The 25,737-nt window shown below is 47.8% G+C and overlaps 1 protein-coding gene across 1 annotated transcript in view; it reads left to right on the forward strand.

The window, feature by feature from the left end:
• LOC147418864 (Transducin/WD40 repeat-like superfamily protein) overlaps positions 1–25,253 on the forward strand; it is a 75,981-nt gene extending 50,728 nt beyond the window's left edge. Inside the window, exon 3 of the mRNA XM_086506361.1 lies at positions 22,013–25,253. Coding sequence (XP_086362487.1) covers positions 22,013–25,189 — 3,177 coding nt within the window. The 3' untranslated portion in view covers positions 25,190–25,253. The remainder of the gene's footprint in view (positions 1–22,012) is intronic.
• The last annotated feature ends 484 nt before the right edge of the window (positions 25,254–25,737 follow it).

The following is a 25,737-nucleotide window of genomic DNA, read 5'->3' on the forward strand; positions in this document are numbered from 1 at the left end:
TGTTTCATGGTGTTCTAGATTGCAAAAGATCGTTGCATTGTCTACTACAGAGGCTGAATATATTTCAGCCACTGAGGCTTCTAAAGAAGCTATTTGGTTAGCACGCCTATGTAGTGAGTTTGGTTTGCCTGCCAAGGCACCTATGCTTGGTTGTGATAGCCAGAGTGCCATATGTCTGGCAAAGAATGCCATGTTTCATGCACGCACAAAGCATATTGATGTGCGGTATCACTTCATACGAGAAGTCACTTATGTATGCTATGGTTGCTACTAGGCCTGACATAGCCCATGCAGTGGGAGTTGTGAGCCAGTTTATGGCTAATCAAGGCAGGTTGCATTGGGATGTAACACACCTATGCAATGAGTTTGGTTTGCCTGCCAAGGCACCTATGCTTGGTTGTGATAGCTAGAGTGTCATATGTCTGGCAAAGAATGCCATGTTTCATGCACGCACAAAGCATATTGATGTGCGGTATCACTTCATACGAGAAGTGCTTGAGGATGGCCTTATTACATTGGTTAAGGTCCATACATCACAAAATCTAGGAGATGCTCTCACTAAGTGCCTATCCAAAGCACAACATCATCTATGCATAGAGATGGTGGGAGTCACGTAGCTTAAAGGCGCCATTTATGCCTTTAAGTGGGAGGTTGTTGGGTTAAAGGCCCAAATGGCCCCTTTGTGTATAGTTTCAAAGGTTATTAACCTTTGGTCAAATTCACATTGAATTTGGCCACTAACTTTAAATTGGTCCTATACATTTTAATAAAGGGAATGTGAGTTCATTTTAACTCACTCACTTATTCCCCCATCTATTGAGTAGCTCTCTCTCTCTCTCTCTCTCTCTCTCTCTCTCTCTCTCTCTCTCTTTGTTCTGCTAGCGCCCTCTTCTGTGTTTGCACTCGCCCCTCTCCAAAGTGCACACCCTGCACTTCTTCGCGTGCTCTTTCACTTGCAGACACGCTTCACGCTCATCACAATGGACGGCGTGATAATGACAAAGCTTTGGCTTTCATCCGCCAATTTGAAGTTGCATTTCCAAAAGGGAACTTTAAAGAAAAATCCAAGCTTCGCCACGCCAGTATGTACTTGAAAGGCACTGCCAGCAGTTGGTGGTTAACCCTAATCCTAGAAAAACGCAAACCCCAAGATTGGACTGCTTTCAAGAAGGAGTTCTATGCACAATTTCTTCCTCCAGACTATGAGAAAGAAGTAAAGAAAGAATGGGATCGACTCTCACAGTCAGAGAACGAAACTGTTCCACGCTATGTGGATAGGGTGATTGCCCTACCAAAACCCGCAACCACCCTCTTCCAATGCAGTCCCAAATGTACAAGGAAATACAACCAAGGATGGAAAAGAAAGAGCTCTTCTCAAAGCATGGGGTAGCATCAACAACCAACGGGCTCTTATTCTGTTTGATGCCTTGGCTCTAAGTAGCAGCGTAATTTCCGAAAATCCGTACAGTATGTCAACGCTTTTTACGGAAATTCTATCAATTTCAGCAATCAGCGGAAATTGCAGACGTCCGTACACTTGGCCACGTCAGCCTGTCGGCGAGTTTTCCGAGAGTATGCAAGCATGGCGTGTGTCCGGGGGTCTGCCACGTCACCAGTTTGTGACATACCCCCCTCTTGAAAGAATTGTAATCGCCCTCGATTATGCCTGCAAAACAGACAGAGGCCATAAACTGTCTTAGTGGACACTGACTGTTAGTACCGACGCACTAGACACGACACATCTAGCATTTGTACAAGACGATAGTCACATCACCGGACATCGCTTGACATCACAAGACAAATCACATACAAATTCATCCCAAATCTCAGACCATGACCAATCGGCAACGTATTTAGTAATCGCATCTAGATTCATTCCGGACCTCATGGATGCCCGATTAACTAATCCTTATTGCGATCATGTCTATAGGGATTTATGAGACCGAAATGTTGCAGATTTTTCGTCTTTTAGTTCTCACATTCAAACAAGTCAAGTATAAATCAATCATTTTCATTTTCGGGAATTCCAGTTATAAAGTTATATAGCAGAATACTACTCAGCCCTTTAGTGTCCCTGTAACCCAAAGGGGACATCAGTGACTCTATTCAAAATTGGGGTAATCCGTTGACAAAGGAGTGGAGTGACTCCCCTCTTGTGCAAACCCGCTGCACTAGATTCACCCTTGCTGAAGTCGGGGTTCTATGAGAGTAGACTATGCTAAACCGAATGCTTCAAGGTAAAGTTCCAAAATCTTAGGAGTATCTGCTAGGTCCTCCTCCTTCATTTGAAACCGGCCTGTGGGGCGGTAGGCTTTGGCTTTCACCCGAAATTCTTTACTTTACTTTAACTTTACGACACAAAGGAACTTCACGAATAAGCCTGTGACTGGAATTCAACACTTCAAGACAAAACACGGCCTGGCAACTAGAGCGCTACCAAGCAGACAACGACACCCTGTTGGCCCCAAAGACTGGCGCCCTTTCGGTATTTTTTTATTTCTTTATTATACTTGAGAAAAACCTGTAAACTTCTACAAGCTGTCCCACTTTTATCAAGCTGAAATTCCTCTTCTCCAACCCGATTTCGGCAACATAACCATAGTAGAAGTCTCCACGGACAAATTCCCAAGCAAACTTTGACTTTCCACGCACTTAAGAGCGCTTTGCAAAACCTGGTGAGAAATTGCAGCTCGCTGAATTCTCTGTTTTGCGCTCCGATCCGCGTGCCGATCACTTTTCTGGGTAGCCCTTGAGCTCTCGCACCTGTAGGGTCACTTGCCCCTTGAATTAGACGAGATTCCTCGCAGGAAATGTCTCTAAACTGCCCTGTACAAGCACCCAATGCTTTTCCCGAGGCTCCCCTGGCAAATAAATGATCCATATTCTTGCACCTAGCCCTCACCAAGCTGTTCAAACCTATCCATGGTTGTACTTGTAGGTTTTTGACCCAATTTTGCCAGCATAACGGCGCAAATATCCCTGTAGGTCAAAAGCACACGTCAAGGACACTTTCCGTTGCGGTATGGAAGCTTTCCAGTGAGCTGTAGGTCAATTTCAGCGTGCTGTAATTTTCTGTTTTGCCACTGTTTGGTGCCTACTGCCCTGTACACGCATCACAAGGCCTTTCCGAGGCTCCCTTGACAATTCCCTGCAGTTTAGGTGCAAAACCCTAAACCTGCAGAAAAACACAGCAGGCTGTAATTCTCTGTTTTGGACCGTTTCGGGCGGAGCGAGCACGCCTACGCGTGTCTCAGGTGCTCCCGCACGCAATGGGACAGTTCCCTTTCAAATCGGACGAGTTTTCACGTGAGAAAACTCTCTGTTTTCGCATTCCTTCGCGATGGAACTGTGCGTACCTGAAGGGGATTAGCAATTAGCTAATCCGGTTCCTGTACAGAAGGCTCTTGCCTTGGCAAATGCGCATAAAACCCCCAAAACTGTACATGGTCATCTGGGAGGCCCAATTAGTGGTTCATTACCATATGTGCAAAGGGCAGAGAGAGATGCGTGAGAGCAAATCGTTGTGCTACATAGAGTAAGGGAGAAGGCAAGCTTTCCATTAAAGCTGTGAGCACCTGCACCCACTACTCACACACACTGTAGCAACCCCCAATGAACAGAAATCAGCCTCCACTCTCAAATTGGGCGCCCCCTCTTCATGTAAACCTGGCAGATCAGCCTGGAGCCGCCATGTGTCCAGTTTGCCTCTTTTGAGTCAATTTCCTAGTACCCACCAACTTATAAGTGTCGTGAGGGGCCTAAATGACTTTGAATTGAGCCTAGATACCCTTTTACTCCTCGGATTCCAGTGCCGATTAGCCCAACCAACTCGTGGTGACCTGCCCTTCCCGACTGCGGGTGAAACTCTCGGTCATCGACCGCTTCACACTGACCACGCAATGTCCGGTCATTTGTAACTTCAGAAAGAGGGTCCCAAAAATTAAACAAAAATCATCGGAAAGAAACCAACAACTCAAGTTAGCAATTGCCACGTCCTCGTGACACCATCCTACTGGCATCCAATGCAGTTTACCTTTATCTTTTTGTCCTTGTGTGCCAAAATCTGTTCTGGAACGAGTATCTCCTCGCTTTCCTCCACTTCGGATTGCTCATTAGGCTCCCCGTCTTCGGGCACATTGCCTTTCAAAGGCTTCAATAGACTCACATGAAAAGCATTGTGAATCTTCCAAGTATCGGGAAGCTTCAGCCTAAAGGAGACATCATTTATCTTTTCTGTTATCTTTTCAGTCTAGAAAGACATCATTTATCTTTTCCCAAAACGTAAGAGCACCCAATCGTCTTCCTTTAATTTCAAATCGCGACGGTGTCGATCTGCTGCCTTCTTGTGTCGTTCTTGAGATTTCGATAAAGCCTCCCGAACCTTGGCATAAGCAGTGTCCAAGTCCCTCGTGTACTGGTCGGCTTCAAAAATCTTATCTTTTGTGCTATGGAAGGGTGGAACCTTCGGAGCACCTTCAATGATCTCAGTGGCGCCTTCCCCGTCAAAGAGTGGATCGTGTTATTATAGGCAAATTCCACCAAGGGCAAAAAAATTCCCATTGAGTCTTCTGATCAGAAATGTAAGACTTCAATAAATCCAGGACAATTGTATTTGCAATCTCAGATTGCCCATTTGTCTGCGGGTGGAAAGATGATGAGAACTGAATCGTGTGCCAATGTTCTCCCAAATAGCCCTCAAAAACAAACTCGTGAATCGGGATTCCTGTTGGAGACTATTGTCTCAGGCATGCCATGTAATCGAAATATCTGGGCAAACAGTCTCGCAAAATGATCCGGCTTGACTGTTTTCTTCACTGGAATGAAATGAGCTTGCTTGCTAAATCTATTTATAATAGTCTAGATACCATCGTGCCCCCTCTATGTCTTCGAGAGATCAAAAATGAAATCCATAGCAATACTTTCCGAGGGGCGGGTGGGAATGGGTAAAGGCTGTAACAATCCTTGTGCTTTATGCTTGTCAAACTTGACCTTTTGGCATACTAAGCAACTGCGTACAAAGTCGTCCACATTCTTCTTGAGTCTCGACCAAAAGAAGTAACGCTCCATACCTTTCAAGGTGGTGTCGATGCTGCGGTGACCCGTAAAAAGAGGACAATGGCACTCAGTCAGAACCCTTTCCCTCAACGGCTGTGTAACGCACAACATCGTTTTCTTCATCAAGTAGCCATCCCGTACGGAATATCCCGCTACTACCTCCCCATTCTGTATTTGAGTGAATGCATCGGAAAAATCCGGATTTGTGGCGTACTGATCAACCATGTCCTCAAAGCTTCTATGATGGATCGCGGAAATAGCCAAGACTAGCGGTTTCCGAGACAAAGCATCTGCCACCAATTTCTTTTGTCCCTGTACATGAACAATCTGGAAGTGAAACTGTGACAAGATGTTAGCCCACCGCTTTTGCTTTTCCGAAAGCTGCTTCTGTGACAAGTAGCGTAAACTCTGATGATCAATGAAGACTATGAAGTCGGCTTCAAGTAGGTAATGTCGCCACTGAGTAAGAGCATGGATCACTGCCAAAAGCTCTTCTCATAAATCTGTGCTGTCAATTCTGGCCTTGAAAACAATCGTCTTTCATAGGCAATCATATGGCCTTATTGCATTAAGACCGCTCCTAGACTACGACCACTTCAAATGACTTTTGCAAATCCAGCAAAGTCAATACGGGTCCAGTAGTCAATTTCTCTTTCAGTGTCTGAAAGGCAGTCACCTCTGTGGGTCCCCACGAGAAAGGGACTCCTTTTGTGTGTCAGAATGTGCATAGGGGAAGCTACCTCTGCAAACTTTTGAATGAACCGTCGATAGTAAGAACACAAACCCAAGAAGCTTCTAACTTCATGAACATTCTTCAAATCTGGCCAATCACGTATAGTCTCAATCTTGGCCGGGTCCATCTGTACTCCTGTTGCTGAGACGATGTGTCCCAAAAAGTATCTCCGGCAAGAAAAATTCACTCTTCTTGGCATTGATAACTAACTTGTGATCTCGCAATGCCTGAAAGACCTGTAGCAAATGGTGTCTATGTTCTGCTTCATCCTTGGAGAAGACTATTATATCATCAAAGAAAGTGCCGACAAATGATCTATTCTTTCTGAAAATCCTATCCATCCTTTCTTTTGAAAGTCGCTGGAGCATTGGTAAGGCCAAAAGGCATCACCAAAAATTCATACAAAAGGCATCATCGATGCTTGGGATCGGAAATCTGTTCTTGATGGTGATTTTATTGAGAGCTCTGTAATCAATGCACATTCTTCAAGATCCGTCTTTCTTTAAAACAAACAACACTGGAGAACAGTAGGGTGAAGTATTCGGTTGGATAAGACCCTTTTCCAAAAGGTCTTTCACTTGGTTCATGATCTCTTCATTATGGGCTCGGCTAACACGGTAAGGTGGCCAGTTCGGTGTTGTGCTTCCAGGATTCAAATCAATAGTGTGAATCCTCAGGAGGAGATGCGGGCAACTCGCTTGGCAGGCCCTCAGAGAAGCAATCGGCATGAGTGGAGAAAATCTTGGCGTTCTCTATCAAGTTCAGACATGTTCGTTCTGTGTTCATCATGTAACTCTTTGAAGTAGAGCGAGTAAACAACGAGACTGGATTTCATTAATTTGGAAATGGCCGAAGTTGATACAATAGGGACGGACTCACCCTTCAGTTTTACATCAACTACAATTTTTCTGCCCTTTTCATTCATCAACATTGCTTTCTTTGCCGGATAATCGACCGCGGCGTTCTTCTTATGGTACCAAGGGACTCCTAGGAGGACGTCACAACCTTCCAAGGGCATTATGTAAAAGTCCTCGTGCCCTAAATACCCCTGACAATGCAACCAAAGTTTGCCAATGACAAGCGTAATGGCTATGTCCCGTCCGGGTGCCGCTAGAACTGCCTCTGGTTGTGGTCCCATCCTGTCGGGTGTAATCTCGAGCCGCGTCGCCAATTCAAGAGAAATGAAGTTGGCCTTGGCTTCTCCATCGAAGAAAATCGGGGCTTCTTGATCTCACTTTGCCCCAAGCTCGGCAAAGTTATGTACTTTCATCAATCAGGCTTGGGTCAGTACCCATGCAATCTGGTACCAGTCCTGCTTTCATCTTGCCTTTTCTGCCACGTTCCTCTGCTACTCTCAAACTCTCTAGCATGTCTTTAGTTTGTTCTTGCTGTGCCTATTTGGGACACTTTGCTCAGATGTGTCCATGTTCGCCGCAACCAAAACACTGTCCCTCTCTAATATAATTGGCCCTCTTTCGAAGAGTGAGCCGGGGTCGTGTATCCTTATCCTTCTTTTCTTGGGAACTCTTTTTCTTTCTACTTTCATTGTTGTAGGTATGTCAGGTTCTTTGAGTCATAATCTCATCAGTGGGGTAAGTCAAATTTCCCGAATGTATCGAGAAACCCCGTTTCGCATGACCCATCAATTCTTGAATAGAATTTTACTTTTGTTCAAGGCAGTAGTCTCAGATCTCTGTACGGAGTTCGCAACAAAACCGCTCAATCTGTTCTTTAAAAGAGGCCTTCTTAAACGAAGAGGTTGGTAGAAAATAGTCCCAAAATCTCTCGCAATAAGCGTCCAAAGAATCTCCCTTGGTCATCCGAAGATGGTTCCAAACGGTTCGTATATCTCATTCGTACTCCTGAGTCAGCCAAGAAGATATAAAGAGCCTTTTGAATTTCAACCACTTGACTGGAGCTTTCTTCCTTAGAAGAAGAGTGGACCACCATATTTGAGCATTGCCTTTAAGAAACAATGCAGCCCTTCTAATCTTGGAGTGCTCTGAGTAGTGCCCTCCAGAGAAGGCTATGTCAAACTGCTGAATGAAGGCCAAAGCCCTCGGAGCATCTCGGAACCCAGAAAAGGATTCAAATTTAATTGATTGTCCACCTTCTTTGAATTCTTTTGCTTTCTTGCTTTTGTCTTCGAGGAAGTCATATTGGTTGGCTCTGTAAAAATGCTTCTTTGCATAAAACATATGGTCATTGGAGTCCGAACTGTCAGAGGATGACTCCTCTGTAGAACTGTAAGAAAAGTGGGCGAAATCTGGGTTTCTTTGCCTTTTTCTTGCCCTTTCCGAAGCTTTGCTTTATGCTTCGCTTTTTGCCTCTTCTGTCCTCATCTTTCGAGTCAGAAGAGCTAGAAGAACTGTCAGAAGAAGAGGAAGAAGAAGAACTGGGTAGTCCTTAAAAGCATACTCGCTTCTTCTGCTTTCTTGCAGATGCAAAAAAAGATTGACGGCCCAAATAACCAGGGTAGCCAGTCCCCTTCTTGCACTTTTCCACTTGCTTTTTGGATTGATCGCTCGCGTCCAGAAGCTGATTGATCTGGGTCTAAACCACCTCCTGTAGTACTTGTTCTGTAAACATCCTTGGAGAAGGAGTTTTCTTGATTGTTGGTTTGATGGGTGGTTCGGTGGCTTTCTGCCACTGGGTGTGCACTTCTGCGATGGATTGCTGAGACAAAAATTTTGCAAACTGAGGATACTTCACAAATTTAATCATCTGCTTCGTGCACTCATCAACCTGTTGTCGACGTTCCATCTCTTGGAGTTCGTACTGAGTAGGTCGAGGTGGCCCGTACTCTTCCTTTGTTAATTTGGTTGAATCTTCTTCGTGATCTCCTCCCTCATCAGCAAATGCAGAAGAAGTCAACCGATTCTTCTTGGAATCCATAAGTGTCGCGAGAAAAGGATCAGATTTCCCAGTAGAAGAGAAATCGGCCGCGCTCTGATACCACTGTAACAAACTTTGACACCCCAAGTCAAGATTCTACGGCGACACAGTAGAGATTCACTTCAAACAATTCACAAAAGACGACACAGCCCGGCGTAGTTCCGTGCCAAGAGGTATTGGCCCCAAAGACTGGCACCCCTTTTGGTATTTCTTTTTATATTAATCTGTGTGCAAAGTACAAGAGCCCGCGGGTGCTCACTCTCAGTCTCTGCATCCAGATGCCCAAACAAGTGAGCCCCTGAGGCTTATTTATTCTTACACGGGATGCCCAAAAGTAGAGCCCCAAAAGCTAACTCAAAAGCTTTCAATAATTAAAGCAAACTGTCCCAAAAGCTTGCCAGCCCTAATTCAGCCAGCCAAAAAGCAGCAGCATAATTTTCGGAAATCCATACAGCATGCCAGCGCTTTTTACGAAAATTTTGCCACGTCAGCAGTCAACGGAAATTGCGGACTCCGTACACTTGGCCACGTGAACCCGTCGGCACGTTTTCAGGGAGTCTGCCAGCAGGGTGTGTCCGGGGGCTTGCCACGTCACCAGTTTGTGACAGATGGAATCTTGGATGACCACTTTCGCCTTGAGCGAAGCGATCCTCCTACGCATACCATCTCTTTCTTCACTTCATCTTTGAAGAATAGTGGTTCTCTCCTTCCTCCACTCTTCCACTTCGTTTCTCCACTCTTATTTCCTTCTCTATTTTAGACATCCTCTTCCCTATCTACATGAAGGAGGCTTTGTGGGCGGTTGGTTTGGTATGTGTCTTCTTACAAGTGGGGGAAACCATTGGCAATTCTCCGATGCTTCCCATGAGAGAGGGAGAGAGAGAGAGGTGGTGTTGTGTGTGTTATGAGGCGGGGCTATGGGGCGATAGGTCTGGGGATGGTTGCAGAGCATACCCAGACTAAATGAGACCTCTTGCTTGAGAAAAAGGCACCCCCCTTGCTTGCTTATGCTTGCCTATTGTAAGCAGGCCCTGTGCTTAGGGTAAAATTAAAGGTCAATGGCTTAGAATTGTACGGATTGAAGGTGTACGCATAGGTGAAACATAAGAAATCATTGTTCGTAGGCTGTCGCGTGCGCAGGTATCCACACACACACACACACAGAAATGAAATGAAATGAAATGTTATATTAACGTCTTCAAAAGGCCAAAGTGACCTATAAGACCAGAAAGTTACAAGGTGGTGGATCTGATACAAAGTCAGAGTAACAAAATAACAACAGTACAAAACAAAGTTATATACTATGGGATCCTAGATTGGTCGATGTGAACTAAGCAAAAATGGGCGGCTTGCTGAGATAGCTGAATCACAAGAGATCTAGCATCGGTCGTTGGGGAATCTCATCAATCTCCTCCATGGTTAGTAGTCTGACCGGGCGTCGTGCATGCCTGGCCAGAGTGCTCCGAATCTTCTGACGTAGCCTCCGTCGATACTGTGTAGTCCTCTGCAGTCGTGGGCGCCTGGATTTCCCCAGTTCAGTCGCTCAGTCGATCAGTGTGCCTCTGGTGTGAGACAAGGGGGAGCTCTGTTGTGGGAGTGGCTCTTGAGGCTGTCCCGTGTCTGCTCTGAAGAAGTCTGTGATCCGTCTTTGAGACTGGCTAACCTCGCCACTCATCAGGCTATCTCTGTGTCTGCGCAGCTCGAGCAAGAACAAACCCAGGCATCTCTGATCCTCGTATCCCATGACTCTTGAGAGTGGTCCAAAACCCTCTTTGAACAAGCAATGGAAGCGGCCTCGTATCTCGTAGTAGACGGGGCAGCGGCATGTGTAGTGCAACTCTGTCTCAGGCTCCATGTCACACAAGGGGCATGTCTTGGCCTGTGCTGGTACTCCGTTGTATCTCCCAGTCTCAATCCGCAGCTGGTGAGAAGATGTGCGTAATTGGCCAATAGCACATCGTATCCCATGAGACAAGTGGGTGTCCATGTATCTGGGTCTCGTCACAAAACCATCCTCCGTAAGCTGGGGAAGATGGTCTCTGTAGAAAGCCATCTTCGTGCCCAATTCCTGTGCTGGTTGTATCCATGTCCTCTTGGTGTCTAGCTGGGTCAGGTCTTGGCAGATGAGCTTGGTGATCTCTGACTGTGTAAGAGTGAGAGATGGTGCATCCAATGAGTACTGGAATGGTGGCAGCTTGTCTATGTTGAACCCATGCGCCTGAAACCATGATGCCATCTCCCCATACCAGCATGTTGTATCTCCTTGCATGGCTAACTGTCGAGAGGACTCAAGTGCAATGCGAGCATATCTGTCTCTAGGAAGTTCCCATGTGTGGTTTATGAAGGAGACTGATCTGGTGAGCGCCTCAACCACTAGTGGGGAGGCCGCTAGCTCTGCTCGGATAATAGCCCGTGGTACTGATGCCTTGGCTCTAATGAGCCGCGAGATCATAGAGACGAGAGGTTTCTCCATGTTCCCCCATCCATTTGTGCGACCCGGCCTCCCGTGATGATCCAATGAAGGTCCCCATATCTCAGCTCCATAGAGCAATGCTGAAGCCACCAAAGTGTCAGAGAGCCAGAGCTTCGTCAGGCACTCTTGAAACTGAACCTGTGAACACATCTTCTCCAATCTACCCAATGCTGCGTGGGCTCTAGTCAGTCTGGTCTCTGCTGCTCTTTTGAGTGAGAATTCAGGTCCGCTAAAAACCACTCCAAGGTAAGTGTAAGCATCTGTGTACTCCACAATCTCCTGGCCATATGTGAATGTAGGTGCTGACCTCCTGATCCAGTGTGGGGTGGTATTAAACACCATAACCTTGGTTTTACCAAGGTTGACAGACAAACCACTTTCGTGGGCAAACCTATGCAAAGCATCCAATTGACGTTGCATTCCCTCTGGAGATTCGGAGATCACCACAATATCATCAGCATATAACAAAAGTGGAATCCATGTCCCTGCCAACTGTGCACCTCTATCACCGTCGCTCTCAATGTAGTCAGAAACCTCATCCACATACATTCCGAAAAGAGTAGGAGAGAGCGGGCAGCCCTGCTTCACCCCAATAGTGGAGTGAACCGGTGTAGAAAGTCCCTCAGGGGTGCGTACATGCCCTACTACTGATCTGTACAATGCTATGATCCCCCAAATGAGCTCTGTGGGTACTCCTATTTCCTGTAATCTGCGCATCAATCTAGCTCTAGGTACTGTGTCAAAAGCTTTGCGGAAGTCCACAAAGCTACAGTAGATCCGTCTCCCATGAGATCTGCCCTCTTCGATGATGGCCCTGAGTGTCAAGATATGGTCAAGAGTAGAGAAGCCTTTCCTGAACCTTGCCTGCCTAGCTGCACGCATTCCTTCCCTCTCTGCCCATCTACTCAGTTGTTGCTCAAGAATGGATGCATACAACCGTGCCAATGTGTGTCCAATCATGATAGTGCAATAATTCCCAGGCTCCATGGGGTGTCTTGACTTGAAGATAGGTACAATCGTAGATAGGCTCCAAGTGTCCGGTAGGCCCTCACACATGGCACGGTTAAACATAACTGCTAGAAGCTCTGCTAGTAGGTCTTTGGCATGCATGAAATGCTCAGCGACTAAGCCATCATGATCATATGCTCTCCCAGTCCTCATCCTGTCAATGGCTTTCTTCACCATCTGAGAGAGAGAGAGAGAGAGAGAGAGAGAGAGAGAGAGAGAGAGAGAGAGAGAGAGAGAGAGAGAGAGAGAGAGAGTGTCGCCCTGCTCTGCTGCGAACCCTAGCAGCGCCGCCCTGCCCTGACGCGAAACCTAGCAGCGCTGCCTTGCCCTGCCGCGAAACCTGCCGCGAATCCTAACATCGCCGCCCTACCCTGCGTGCGACCCTGCAACTGCCGTGACCCTGCCCTGCGTGTGACTTGCACCTGCCGTGCCCTGCCCTGTGCGTGCGAGCCTGCAGCCTGCCTGTCACCGCGAATCCTCTCTGCCCGAAACCCTAATCGCCCAAACCCTTACTGTGCGAAATCTCACTGTGCGAAACCCTAGCTTCCTCTGCGTGCATCGATCTGCTGCCTGCTCGAGAGAGAGAGAGAGCGCGCGAGAGAGAGAGAGAGAGAGAGAGAGAGAGAGAGAGAGAGAGAGAGAGAGAGAGAGAGAGAGAGAGAGAGAGAGAGAGAGAGAGAGAGAGAGAGAGAGAGAGAGAGTCCCACCTTCACTTAGAGTCTCGCCCATTCTTCATGGCTGCTTTGCCGGTCTGGAGTGCTACACACGGCGCTCCATCACCACTTGCCTGTCGTGTGGACTGCACTGGCGACCTGTTGACACGCATTGACTCTAAAGTACACCACTTGGCTCAGCATGCCTTGGTTGGCCGGATGATTGGACAGTCTCTTCGTCGATCTTCTATACGAGATTGGTGTCAGACTGCATTGGGCACTACACAGGGGCGGATCTCGGAGCTTACATTCCTTGGCAAGGGCATCTTCATGGTACGTCTTTCAGATCCCGCCACTGCCTCAACTCTTCTGGCTCGCTCCCCGATACTCTCTGATCGCAGGACGATTTACTTGACGAGGTGGTATCCTAAGTTTTCCACTGTGGAGTTTGACAGTCGACACCTTATTCCCAGATTCCCTCTGACGCTCTCTTTCCCGGATATGCCTCTCCATTTTATTGATGAACATCTCCTTCAGATGATTGCTGCTCATTTTGGCACGGTAGTTCCAGTATCCTACATTTTCTCATCTGGCCCACCTCGCATTCAGGTTTTGGTGTTTGGGGATTCTTCATTACCAGATACAGTTACTGTGGCTGTGTGCGACCGCGACTACTCTCTCCGAATGGTAGTCATTGGCCGCCTAGGACAGTGCTTACGCTGTCACGAGATGGGACACTTGGCGCGAGATTGCCCCACCCTTCCACGGCATCGATGGCAACAACAGCCGGCTCATGGCAGTCATGCTCAGCCACATGGTCAGCGTCAACAGCCGGTTCCTCCTTCTACTAGTAAAGCACCTCAGCAGCCTACAGGCGTTCCTCGACCTCTGACCCTCCCTGTTCATCACGCTGCTTCAGCTCCCACTGAGGCAGCATGGCAGACAGTGGGTCGTAATCATTCCTTCCGTCCTCGTCAGCAACCAACTGCACAGCCAGACCCCAGTGTTACCTCTACTGCTCCCTCTCAAGTTTCCACCACCCCCTTGCCTCCTGCATCTCCTCGCCATTCTTCTTCTTCGCCACAAGATCACTTACCTCTGCTTCGTGCTCCTCCTTCACCTGCAGTTCCCCCACTCGCTCCTTCCCCTCTTCCTGAGGTCCCTATTCCCATGCAGATGGATCATTCACCGCTACTACCTCTCTCTCCTCCTCCTCCTCCTCTTCCTCCTGTCCTTACTATCCCCCCTCCACCTTCTGGTCCCCCCCTTCCCTCAGCAGCTCATACTCACGTCCCACGCAGTTTTCTCAGCTCTTGCCCTCTTTCTTGGGGCACTCATTGGGCTGAGATGTGCGGTGACTCAGACGGACCATTACGGGTACAGCTCTACCTTATGCATCACAAGACAGGTTGTGTTCCTTCTTTGATTGGCAGTCGCTCTCAGCCTACGCATTCCTTTTTCCTTCCATTCCACGTTGCTCAAGAATGGTCCGAGGATCAGGTTCTCCATTTTGTGCACGCCCAGACTATGGCTCAGCTACATTTATGGTTGTCTACTTCTGCCCCCGATGTTTTGTCTCCTCACGATCCTTCATGTATTGGTGCTATGGAGTGGAGTGATGTTTATGCTTGCTATTCATTGCCTATGGTCATTCATGTATCCTCAGATGTGGTGCTTCCTATGTCTATGCGCATTTGGGGTGTCAAGGCTGCAGCATCGGTAATGCAATGTAAACAAGTTGAGGTTCGCAGTTGGTGCAATGAGACACCATATTTTAGAGAAGGCTTGCGGGTTGCTTTCCTCCCGCCTGAAGCTCACCCCTTGGATGGTCCAGCTGCCTCCAAGAAGATGCGCAGTTAGTCAGATACTATACATGCTCTTTCATGCAGTCTATGGATTTACATGTACTTTCTTGGAATGCTAATGGTTTACAGACTTCTCGGGTAAAAGGTTCCCGTAAGCTTTTACTTCGCAGAGATTTACACACTCATGTAGTGGGCACTGTGGATATACTAATAGTACAGGAGCATAAGATTGCCACTCCTTTTGGCAATCTCATGCCATCGGGCGCCCGCACTTTTTGGGAGCCTGCTTTGGGCCTGCATGGTCAGAGTTGCGGTGTATGCATCTCAATGGGGCCACGTTATTTGGCCTCAGTTCAGCAGCATGGCACACTTGTCGCTGGCAGAGCAGTTTATGTTTCTATTCGGATTCAGGAATCTATCATTGGTTTTATGTCAGTCTACGCACCCACTACCCCTTGGGAGAGGGCTACTTTTTGGTCCTCCTTGGCTGCTGTTCTACCTGATGTAGACTCTTGGCTTGTTGGAGGTGACTTCAACAACATTGAGAGCAACTCTGATTGGCGAGCCACCACACCTCCCGTTCTATCATCCATTTCTCCCGATGAGCAGCCAGCTTGGGATCAATTTCTTCTAGCTATTCAAGGTGTTGACGCCTAGCACATACCCTCTTTTGGTCATCACCCTGCTACTCTTCATTACTCTTGGGGGTTTCAGTGACAGCAGGGAGGATTATTAGAGAGACTTGACCGTTTTTACATTGGCCCTTGGGTAGCAGCTCTAGGCGGATTTACTACTATATGGAGAGGGACCAGCCTCTCAGATCATTTTCCCACATCATTGTTTATCTCCTTCACTGGATCCTCTGCTCAGAGAAGAGGCTGCCGCATCCCTGACAGTGTTCTCACCACTCAAGTATTACAGCAGCAGATTCGTGACTTATGATCCACGGATGCTTCTTATTGTGGACCCCCTGGAGAGTTTCTTGCTCATTGCATTTCTCAGTCTAGTATTTACTGCCGTGATCAGACTGCTATCATTCATCGTCAGTTGAGAGTACGTGAGTCTGATCTTCACATCCCTCTTGGTTCCACTCAGCGCTTGCTTGAGGAGTGGCCTCAGGATGCTTATCTCGCTGCTAGACAGACAGAGCTCACAAAAGAGATTCGTTGCGTACAGGAGGCTAGGTCTGAGTTCAAACATCATGCTTCAGTGTCTCATTGGATAGCTAAAGCTGATCGAATGAATAAAGACTTCTTCGCGGCGCATAAAGAACGCCCTCCTGGCACCACTCTGCGGACTTTGTGCGATGCTCAGGGGACACTACATATGCATTGTGATGTTATTCTTGATATGTCTGCAGATTATTTTGAGACAGTGTTCACTGCTGATGTATGCACACCTGAGGTTTTACTTGCCCGTGAGCAGATCTGGCAGCACACTCGACATCGTTGTACAGACACTATGGCAGAGATCTTGTTGGCACCCTTCACACTTACAGAGCTCCATGCTGCTATAGAGAGTCTTGATCCATCCTCCTGTCCAGGCGAGGATGGTCTCACTAGAGCCTTCTTTTTGACATATTGGTATGTATTGCATATACCACTGCTTCGCGTTTGTCAGGACATCTTTGCATCAGGATATATGCATCCGGCTCTTTGTTCAGGTCTCATATCTCTTATTCCGAAGGGGGGTGACACCACTCAGCTCCGACAGTGGAGACCTATTACCCTACTCCCTTCGGTCTATAAGATATTAGCGTTACTGATCAGCCATTGCTTGCGGCCGTTCTTACCAGATATTATTCATACTTCTCAGACAGGCTTCGTCATGGATCGATGCATCTTGGATAATATCTTCACTTTTTATGAGGCAGTAGAGTGGGCAAGATCATCTTCTGAACCTCTCGCTTTTTTCATCCTTGACTTCAAGAAAGCATACGATCGTGTTGACTGGGACTTTCTCAAAGGATCTTTAGCCAGGATGGGTTTCCCTTTGAGATGGATTTCAGGTATTTCCGCTCTCTTCAGAACTGCCAACAACGCTATTACTATTGGTGGTCGTGTCAGTCGCAGTTTTGAGCTTTCTCGATCTGTCCGTCAGGGATGTCCTTTAGCAGCATATCTGTATCTGTTTGTGGGAGAGACTATGTCTGACTTTCTTCGTGCTCAGAGTCATGCATTTCGTGGCTTGACCATGCCAGTACCTACAGCTCCAGACCTTATCGATCAAGAGTTTGCTGGTGACACTATGCTCATATTGCGCTCTTTGCTACCCGCTCTTGATGCAATGCGGGAGGCCCTACAGGTTTTTTGCATTGCCAGTGGTGCACGCATTAACTGGCATAAATCCTATGGGTTATTGGTTGGCAGTGATGACATACCTACTTGGGGGGTAGCTAATGGTTTCACATAGCTGCAGCCGGGTCAGACATGTAGATATCTGGGCTTCCAGGTTGGAGTTGATGTTTCCCCACAGCAGCAGTACTACAGTCTATTCGCAGGAAGCTATGCCATTGGTCTTCACGTCATCTGTCGTTGGCTGGCTGTGCATTTGTCGCCAACCAAGTCATTCTGGCTACAGTATGGTATACGGCCTCTTGTTGGATGTTACATTCCGGTGTGATAACTCAGCTTCGCCGACTAGTGAGGAACTTTTTATGGCGTGGCACAGATGGGACTATTGATACTCGTGCTCGAGTTCGCTGGTCCACGATCATTCGTCCTAGGTCAGACGGAGGCCTCGGCATTATTGATCCAGAGTTACAGAGCTGCGCACTTCTTACCAAGCTTATTGTTCGGGGTCTTTTTCCCGGCCAAGAACCTTGGAAGATGCTTCTTCAGGCTGCTCTTTGCACAGTGACTCCACGACTCGACACTAGAGATGGTCATACTTGGCATTCAGGGTATCGTTTTCTCTTTACGGATGCCCCCTTGTCCACTTCCACCCTCTCACCCTTTCTCCAATCGCTTCTTCAGATTTGGGTTTCCATGAGACGGGCTATCGTACGCTCACCTCCCTCATGTCGTGAGGAGATTGAGCGCCAGCCTCTCATTTGGAATGCTGCAGTTCTTGATTCTTCGGTTAATCCACCTCGTCAGCTTGGAGAGAGGACTCACATTGATTGGGCTACTTGGGACTCTGGCCCTGCTGCCTCTATGCAGTTGTTTCATGAGACACGTATGCTGTATGCAGATTTTGTGGCAGAACATTATGACATTGGTCACGGGGTGCCAGACAGACTGCTTGAGATTGATTCTGCCGTTCCTTCACAGTGGGATGCAGTCATGCGAGGCACGGTTCAGATGCCCGGGCCAAAGTGATCCGAATCCTCTAATGCAACCTCCGTTGATGTTGTGTAGTCCTCCGCAGTCGTGGGCGTATGGATCTCCCTAGCTCGGTCGCTCGATCGATCAGTGTGCCTCCAGTGTGAGGCAGGGAGCTCTCATGTGGTAGTAGCTCCTCCAGGTGTCCAGTGTCTGCTCTAAAGAAGTCTGTGATCCGTCTCTGAGATTGGCTGACCTCGCCTCTCATCAGGCTCTCTCTGTGGCTGCGCAGCTCGAGCAAAAACAGACCCAAGCATCTCTGATCCTCGTACCGCATGACTCTGGAGAGTGGTCCGAAGCCCTCTCTGAACAAGCAGTGGAAGCGGCCGCGTATCTCGTAGTAGACGGGGCAGTGGCATGTGTAGTGCAACTCTGTCTCAAGCTCCAGGTCACATAGGAGACATGTCTTGGCCTCTGCTGGTACTCTGCTGTATCTCCCAGTCTCGATCCGCAGCTGGTGTGAAGATGTGCGTATCTGGCCAATAGCACATCGTATCCCATGAGACAAGTGGGTGTCCATGTATCTAGGTCTCGTCACAAAACCGTCCTCCGTAAGCTGGAGAAGATGCTCTCTGTAGAAAGCCATCTTCATGCCCAGCTCCTGTGCTGGCGGTATCCATGTCCTCCTGGTGTCTAGCTGAGTCAGGTCCTGGCGGATGAGTTCGGTAATCTCGGACTGTGTGAGGGTCAGAGAGGGTGCATCCAGTGAGTACTGGAAGGGTGGCAGTCTGTCTATGCTAAACCCATGTGCTTGAAACCATGATGTCATCTCCCCATACCAGCATGTTGTATCTCCTTGCATGGCTGACTGTCGAGAGGACTCAAGTGCAAGGCGGGCATATCTGTTTCTAGGAAGTTCCCATATGCGGTGTATGAAGGAGACGGATCTGGTGAGCGCCTTAACCACTAGTGGAGGGGCAGCTAGCTCTGCTCGTATAATGGCACGTGGTACTGAAGCCTTGGCTCTAATGAGTCGTGAGATCATAGAAACTAGTGGCTTCTCCATGTCCACCCATCCATCAGTGCGACTTGTCCTCCCATGATGGTCCAATGAAGGTCCCCAAATCTCAGCTTCATAGAACAATGCAGAAGCCACCAGGGTGTCAAAGAGCCAGAGCTTCGTCCGAGGCTCCTGAAACTGAACATGTGAACACATCCTCTCCAATCTACCCAATGTTGCATGGGCTCTGGTCAATCTAGTCTCTGCTGCTCTTCTCAACGAAAAAGCTGGTCCACTAAAAATCACTCCAAGGTAGGTGTAACATAGTAACAGGGAATGGCCGTTTTCAGGTCTTCGTTCCCCGTTCCGTGTTTCAAACGCGAGTACCCGTAACAGGGAATGGCATTTTGTTCCGCGTTCCCATTCCGCGTTCCTGTTCCGTTTTCCCGTTCCTGGTAACTATGAGGTGTAAGCATCTGTATACTCCACCGTCTCCTGGCCGTATATGAATGCGGGCGCTGACCTCCTGATCCACTGTGGGGTCGTATTAAATACCATGACCTTGGTTTTACCAAGGTTGACAGACAAACCACTTCCATGGGCAAAGCTATGCAAAGCATCCAAATGACGTTGCATCCCCTCTGGAGAGTCGGAGATCAACACAATATCATCAGCATATAACAATAGTGGGATCCATGTTCCTGCCAGTTGTGCACCTCTATCACCATCCCTCTCAATGTAGTCAGAAACCTCATCCACATACATACCAAATAGAGTAGAAGAGAGCGGGCAACCCTGCTTCACCCCAATAGCGGAGTGAACCGCTGTACATAGGCCCTCTGAGGTGCGTACATGCCCCACTACTGACCTGTACAGTGCCATGACCCCCCAAATGAGCTCTGTGGGTACTCCCATCTCCTGTAATCTGCGCATCAATCTAGCTCTGGGTACGGTGTCAAATGCGTTGCGGAAGTCCACAAAGCTGCAATAGATCCATCTCCCATGTGATCTGCCCTCCTCAATGATGGCTCTGAGTGTCAAGATATGGTAAAGAGTAGAAAAACCTCTCCTGAATCCTGCCTGCCTGGCTGCGCGTATCCCTTCCCTCTCTGCCCATCTACTCAGCTGCTGCTCAAGAATGGATGCGTATAACCGTGCCAATGTGTGTCCGATCATGATAGTGCGATAATTCCCAGGCTCCATAGGGTCTCCTGACTTGAAGATAGGTACAATAGTAGATAGGCTCCAAGTATCAGGCAAGCCCTCACACATGGCACGATTAAACATAACTGCTAGGAGCTCTGCTAGTAGATCTCTGGCATGCATGAAGTGCTCAGCCACTAAACCATCATGATCATATGCTCTCCCAGTCCTCATTCTGTCAATGGCCTTCCTCACCATCTCAGCGGCGGTGAAAAAAGCACATGTATGGGGGCATGGATCGGGAGGGTCGGGAAGGGGCGGCTGTCCAGGAACAGTGTACAGAGATGACGCGTATTGGCCCCAAGCCTCTATGGAGGTAATGGCAGGGGGAGGGGAGTGCTCATGAAAGAGCTGCCATGCCTCACGTGAGTGCTGACTCAAGAATAGCTAGTATAGATCCTGCTCTAGGCGAGCCAAGAATGCCCTCTTCTTTTGCCACACTAGTCGTCGGAAGTCAATCTGTGACTGTCTGTGAGTGATGTCCCCCAAAGGCACCTCCCTCTGAAGTCTACCTCTGGTCTCTCGGCATGCACCAGTTGTTCTGGGGCATGCTCCCAGAACGACGTCTCTGCTCAGGCTGTGTGTGTGGGTATGCCTCTGCTGCTGCATCATGTAACGTTTGCGTCAGTATAGTAGTAAGCTCCTCCAAAGGTCGCCCTGGCTCTTTTGTACACAAGCGTCTGTAGATCCCATCTATGTATACAGAGTCCGTCTCCCGCGTGAAGGTGTAGCGAGTAGGAGCTGCCACCTGTGGCCTGTGTGCTACACTAAACTCGAAAGATATGGTCAGCGACACAAGAGCATGGTCCACTGCCACACCAATAGGTCTGGGTCCAACTGTGAGGTCTTGGATACTAGAGATGAGACTCGGCTGTGCCATGACATAATCCACTGTGCTAGCTCCATGTCTGTGTGGAAAGCATGTAAAACCCCCCGCAGCGGGAAATCTCTGTAGGCCATTCAAGATGACCAATCCATGTGCAGTCCCCATGTCTATCAAGTGTCGTCCATACTCAGTATGCTCCCCATCATGTGATAGTCTGGATAGGCCTGTCTATGCAACATCCAGCTCTCTCAACATCTCTTCTGAAGTATCATAAAAAACTGTTTGATGATGGGCAGTCCTAGCATTGAAATCCCCTAGAATGATGATGTCACCATCTCTAGAGAACTCCCAGATGTCATCATCCAAAATAGAAAAGGGGGAATGTCGTCTGGTGGTGCATAAACTGACGTACTCGGGGGGAAGTAGCAAATAGCAATGTAAAGATATCTGCCTGTCTCTGCTCTCAATCTCATCCACATGTACCTAGCTTGCTCATCCCTGGGAGCTATGTGTATCAATGGCTGCAACTCCTCCTTGAATAACACTGCCACTCCACCTGAGCCCCGCCCTCTGTGCTCTGATCGTGTCTCCTATCTACATTCGGTCTCCCATCTGTACCCACTAACGTGAGGCATAGACTGCCCAGGGGCCTGATGTGTCTCAGAGTAAAAGATGATATCTCTCCCACTAAAACTTTCCTCAAAAGCACCCACATCTAGACGCATAGATCCATTACAATTCCAGGTAGCAAGTTTGAGAGAGAGAGAGAGAGAGAGAGAGAGAGAGAGAGAGAGAGAGAGACATGAAATGAAATGTTATATTAACGTCTTCAAAAGGCCAAAGTGACCTGTGAGACCAGAAAGTTACAATGTGGTGGGTCTGATACAAAGTCAGAGTAACAAAAAATGACAGAAAAAAATACTATGGAATCCTAGACTGCTAGATGTGAGCTAAGCAGCTAGGTGGGATAGGTAAATCACAAAAGATCCAGCATCGGTCGCTGGCAGATCTCATCAATCTCCTTCATGGTCAATAGCCTGAGAGAGAGATCTAGTGTACCACATGCTTTGTTTCATTTTCATTTTTCCTTTTAAACAGGATGCTATCAAAACTGCTTCAATAGGAATGAGCACATCAAGAGGACGAGGAGGACGAGGGCGTGGAGGGCGGGGACGAGGAAGAAGTGGGGCAGGGGATGACCATATAAATGTAGTTCTACCATCAGATGAGACAAGCAAGGCTTTGAAGGGTAAAGGTGCAGCACAGCAAGGCAAAGGAAAGAAGTTTTCACATAGAGGGGGGATCCCAAATTCTGAAAGTAGTGATCCTACATGTACCACAGAAGCTTCAGTAGAAGGGAAGGATTTTTCCTTTGCTAAGCTCAGCAGTCCCCCAGGGCTTATCAACATAGAAACACACCATGAAGATGCACATTCATTAGATGTAAGGGTCTCTGACATTCTTGCGGATGGTGGCTCATTGCACTCTCCACAACATACAGCAGGCTTGGTTCCAAATGATCTGCCTGTGGAGGAGCAAAGCAGGTTGGGTGATCATGAGGCTCCATCCCCTAGCCTCTCTCCTTCACTGCAAGGAGGCAATTTACAGGAGGAATTAGCAGAGTTTCTCATGCCAGCTGGGGCTGATTCAGGCAGAGAGGTACAAGCTTGCAAAAGTGCTCGTAAAAGAACCAAGTCGCGCAAGGTTCTAGAGAATGAAAATTTGTGGCGTGAGTTAACGACAGCTTCAAAAGTTGTAGATTCTACAGTTGATCCCATGGTTAAAAATCTTAGCAGTGTGGATCATTCTCAAGCACAATCAGCTCGAAATGCAGAAGAGCTCAACAGTGAATTAGACAAGCAAGAGTTCTTTTTGCCGAAGGAGTTTGCGACATCAAATGACGGAGATAACCTCCCTGCATCTGTTGCTGAATGCAGAGTTAAAGAAAGTACCCAAGGCACTGCAAAGAGAAGAAAAGGGCAGGGGCTTAAGGAACGTGCCCGGTTCCGACGGCCATCACCTCAAGACCAGCATGATATCTCTAGGTGCTTGCACCAAGCATCAGATATAGACATGCTGGCAGCCGAGCACAGCAGCTACTCTAAATGTGCTACAGACAGAGCTTCAACCCACTGTGAAGATGGGTTTAGCAATTATGACAGCATTGAGGTTGTTGAAGACTGGCAGTCTTACTGCCCGTATGCTCCATCCTCTCATAACTTAGTTCATGTATATGAAGATGGAGGGCCTGCAATAACCTCCTTACCAATTTTCAGATCATCTCGAGTATCGCCCTGTACAGATAAGATCTGGCCAGACTATTATGATCTTGTATTAAATGCAGGAGGATCTATATGGGCTTTGGATTGGTGCCCTCATATGATACAGAAAAGTGATTCTAGAAGGCAGTTTCTTGCTGTGGGAGCCCATCCACATGATTCACCAATTCACAGACTTGGTGAACAGGTTCAAGGAAAGGGCCTTATTCAGTTATGGGCTTTTGATCTGCCATTTCTGTCACAAGCTCAAGCTAGTTGGCATTATCACCAATTAAACAGACAAGGCGTTGGGAAGCAGAAGGCACGAGCAGCTGGCAGAGCACGTGGTAGGCCCAAGAAGCTGACAAGTGAAGATGATGAATCAAGAGAACTTTTGGTTGGAGATGTTGCTGAGGGTTCTTGTGGTTTTGACAAATCCCCTACTCTTTTTCTTGAAGAGAAAAGGCTTGACGTAGGAGCAGGCATGGATGTTGAAGGTGGAAAGGTGGAGACTTCTGTACCTGCTTTGACTTCCTCACTTGCCACAGAAGAGTCTGGTCTGCCTCAAATGGTTTTGGGCTTTGCGCATGATGCAGGACTTGTTTGGGATGCAAAGTGGCAGCCTGTAAATGCGATCTGTGGTGGTGGTTCGGGTCGCTTGGGTTATCTGGCTGCTGTATTTGGTGATAGTTCTATGCAAGTGTTTGATGTTCCCTCCCCAAGCCTGTTAGGGAAATCGAAGTCTTCCGGTGGCGACACTAGTGCACCTGTGGTCGTGAAAATGAAGCCTGTGTTCAGATGCTCTGGGCTTTCATCAGGTGGTCAGAAAAGCTTGCCGCTAACAATTGAGTGGTCACCGTCTCCACCTCACGACCTACTGTTGGTTGGGTGCCATGATGGAACAGTTGCTTTGTGGAAGTTCAATCCTACTGGTTTCAGTGATCATGATACACGACCTCTGACATGCTTTGTGGCAGATACTGCACCTATCAGGGCACTTGCCTTTGCACCCGATGGCACTGATGTGGAGAGCAGAAATGTCATAGTTACAGGTGGCCATAGTGGGCGCTTGTTGTTTTGGGATTTGCGTGATCCATTTTATCCTCTGTGGGACCTATCTCTAAGCAAGGGAGGTTGTATACTATCTATAGATTGGCTCTTATTTCCCAGAGGTATTGTTCTTTCCATGGATGATGGGACCATCAAAACTCTCAGCCTAGATGTGTCATTATGTGATTTACCATTCACGGGAACTCCACCTCCAAAATCGCTTTCACAGGGTATGCATACTACCTTTGCTTCTGACTATGCAGTTTGGAGCGTCCATGTATCAAGAGCTTCTGGCATGGCTGTTTATGGAGGGGAAGATGGATCAGTTGTACATTGTCAGCTCACAGAGAAGTATTTTGTCAATGACAGAGCTCGAGCCCGAGAGCCGCATTTTCTTTGCTGCAAAGTAATTGAAGAGAGTGGCTCTGGTGTGCTTTCGTTGGAATCAATAAATTCTGATGCACCCCTCCAAGTGAAGAATCAGAGAGCTGATAGTAAGCAAGTTCCCTTGACCAAGGCATTCTCAAGAAGGGCTTCTGGTAATATGTTTGAGGAAGAGGATCACCCCAAGAAGAAATCGGGGAGACAGTCGGCAAAGAAGAGACAGTTCAGCTTATTGGAAGGGAAGGATACAGATGACGAGGATTTCTTTCCCGATGAAGTGGACCCGCTGGCATTGGTTCCTTATGATCCAAACATGAGTTCTAAACCTAAGACTAAATCCAGATCCTTGTCTACCACAGTAGGTAAGGACAACACCAAAAATCGCAAGGTGATGACACCGTGTTCAAATTCTGGTAGAGATTCAAGCGCATTGCCCGATGCTGGAGGATTGGCAGCACCTTCAAAAGCAGTTGCCGTGCATAGAGTTAGATGGAACCAGAACAGAGGCTGTGAGAGCTTGGTGTGTTTTGGTGGCGCAGCTGGGATTGTCAGGTGTCAGCTCATCATGCCAAGAGGCTTGTAAGTGAAAAACATTACTGTGTATAAAGCATTCTAGAAAGAAAGGAAAATTTTATGTTGGAGCGCAAGCTCTCGTCTCCTTTTCTTGTAATCCATTTTCTTCTTATGTCAGACTCATCAAGAATGAATGAATAGAGGCTAAAGTTTAGTATCCATAACCGGCATGCCTGGTATTGTCTGGCAGCAAAGGTAGTTTTCATGTTCATGTTGCAGCCTGTGTCCATCTTCATCCATGCGACCCTATCACCCCATGCCTCCCTTCTTTTTGAGTTACACAAACAATGGGCACTTAAAGCACATAGCCAAATGTTGGAGGCACACATTGACTTTGCGTTTACACCTCCTGCCTGGGTATGATCAATGTACCAAAGGTAGCTTTTCGGGTTGTAGAATCTGCCGCGCCTTGTTCCCGCTCCTCTTTAATAGCTGTTAACCAGCTGTGACTCCAGACGTGCATTCCCATTACAACTCCTACAGACACATGCCTTTTGGTTAGATCTACGAGGTCTCTTGGGAATTTTCCTATGACGTTAAAATCTCTCTCTCTCTCTC

The sequence above is a fragment of the Adiantum capillus-veneris genome, chromosome 29, assembly GCF_014529385.1.
Source record: "Adiantum capillus-veneris isolate H3 chromosome 29, ASM1452938v2, whole genome shotgun sequence".
Lineage (NCBI taxonomy): Eukaryota > Viridiplantae > Streptophyta > Polypodiopsida > Polypodiales > Pteridaceae > Adiantum > Adiantum capillus-veneris.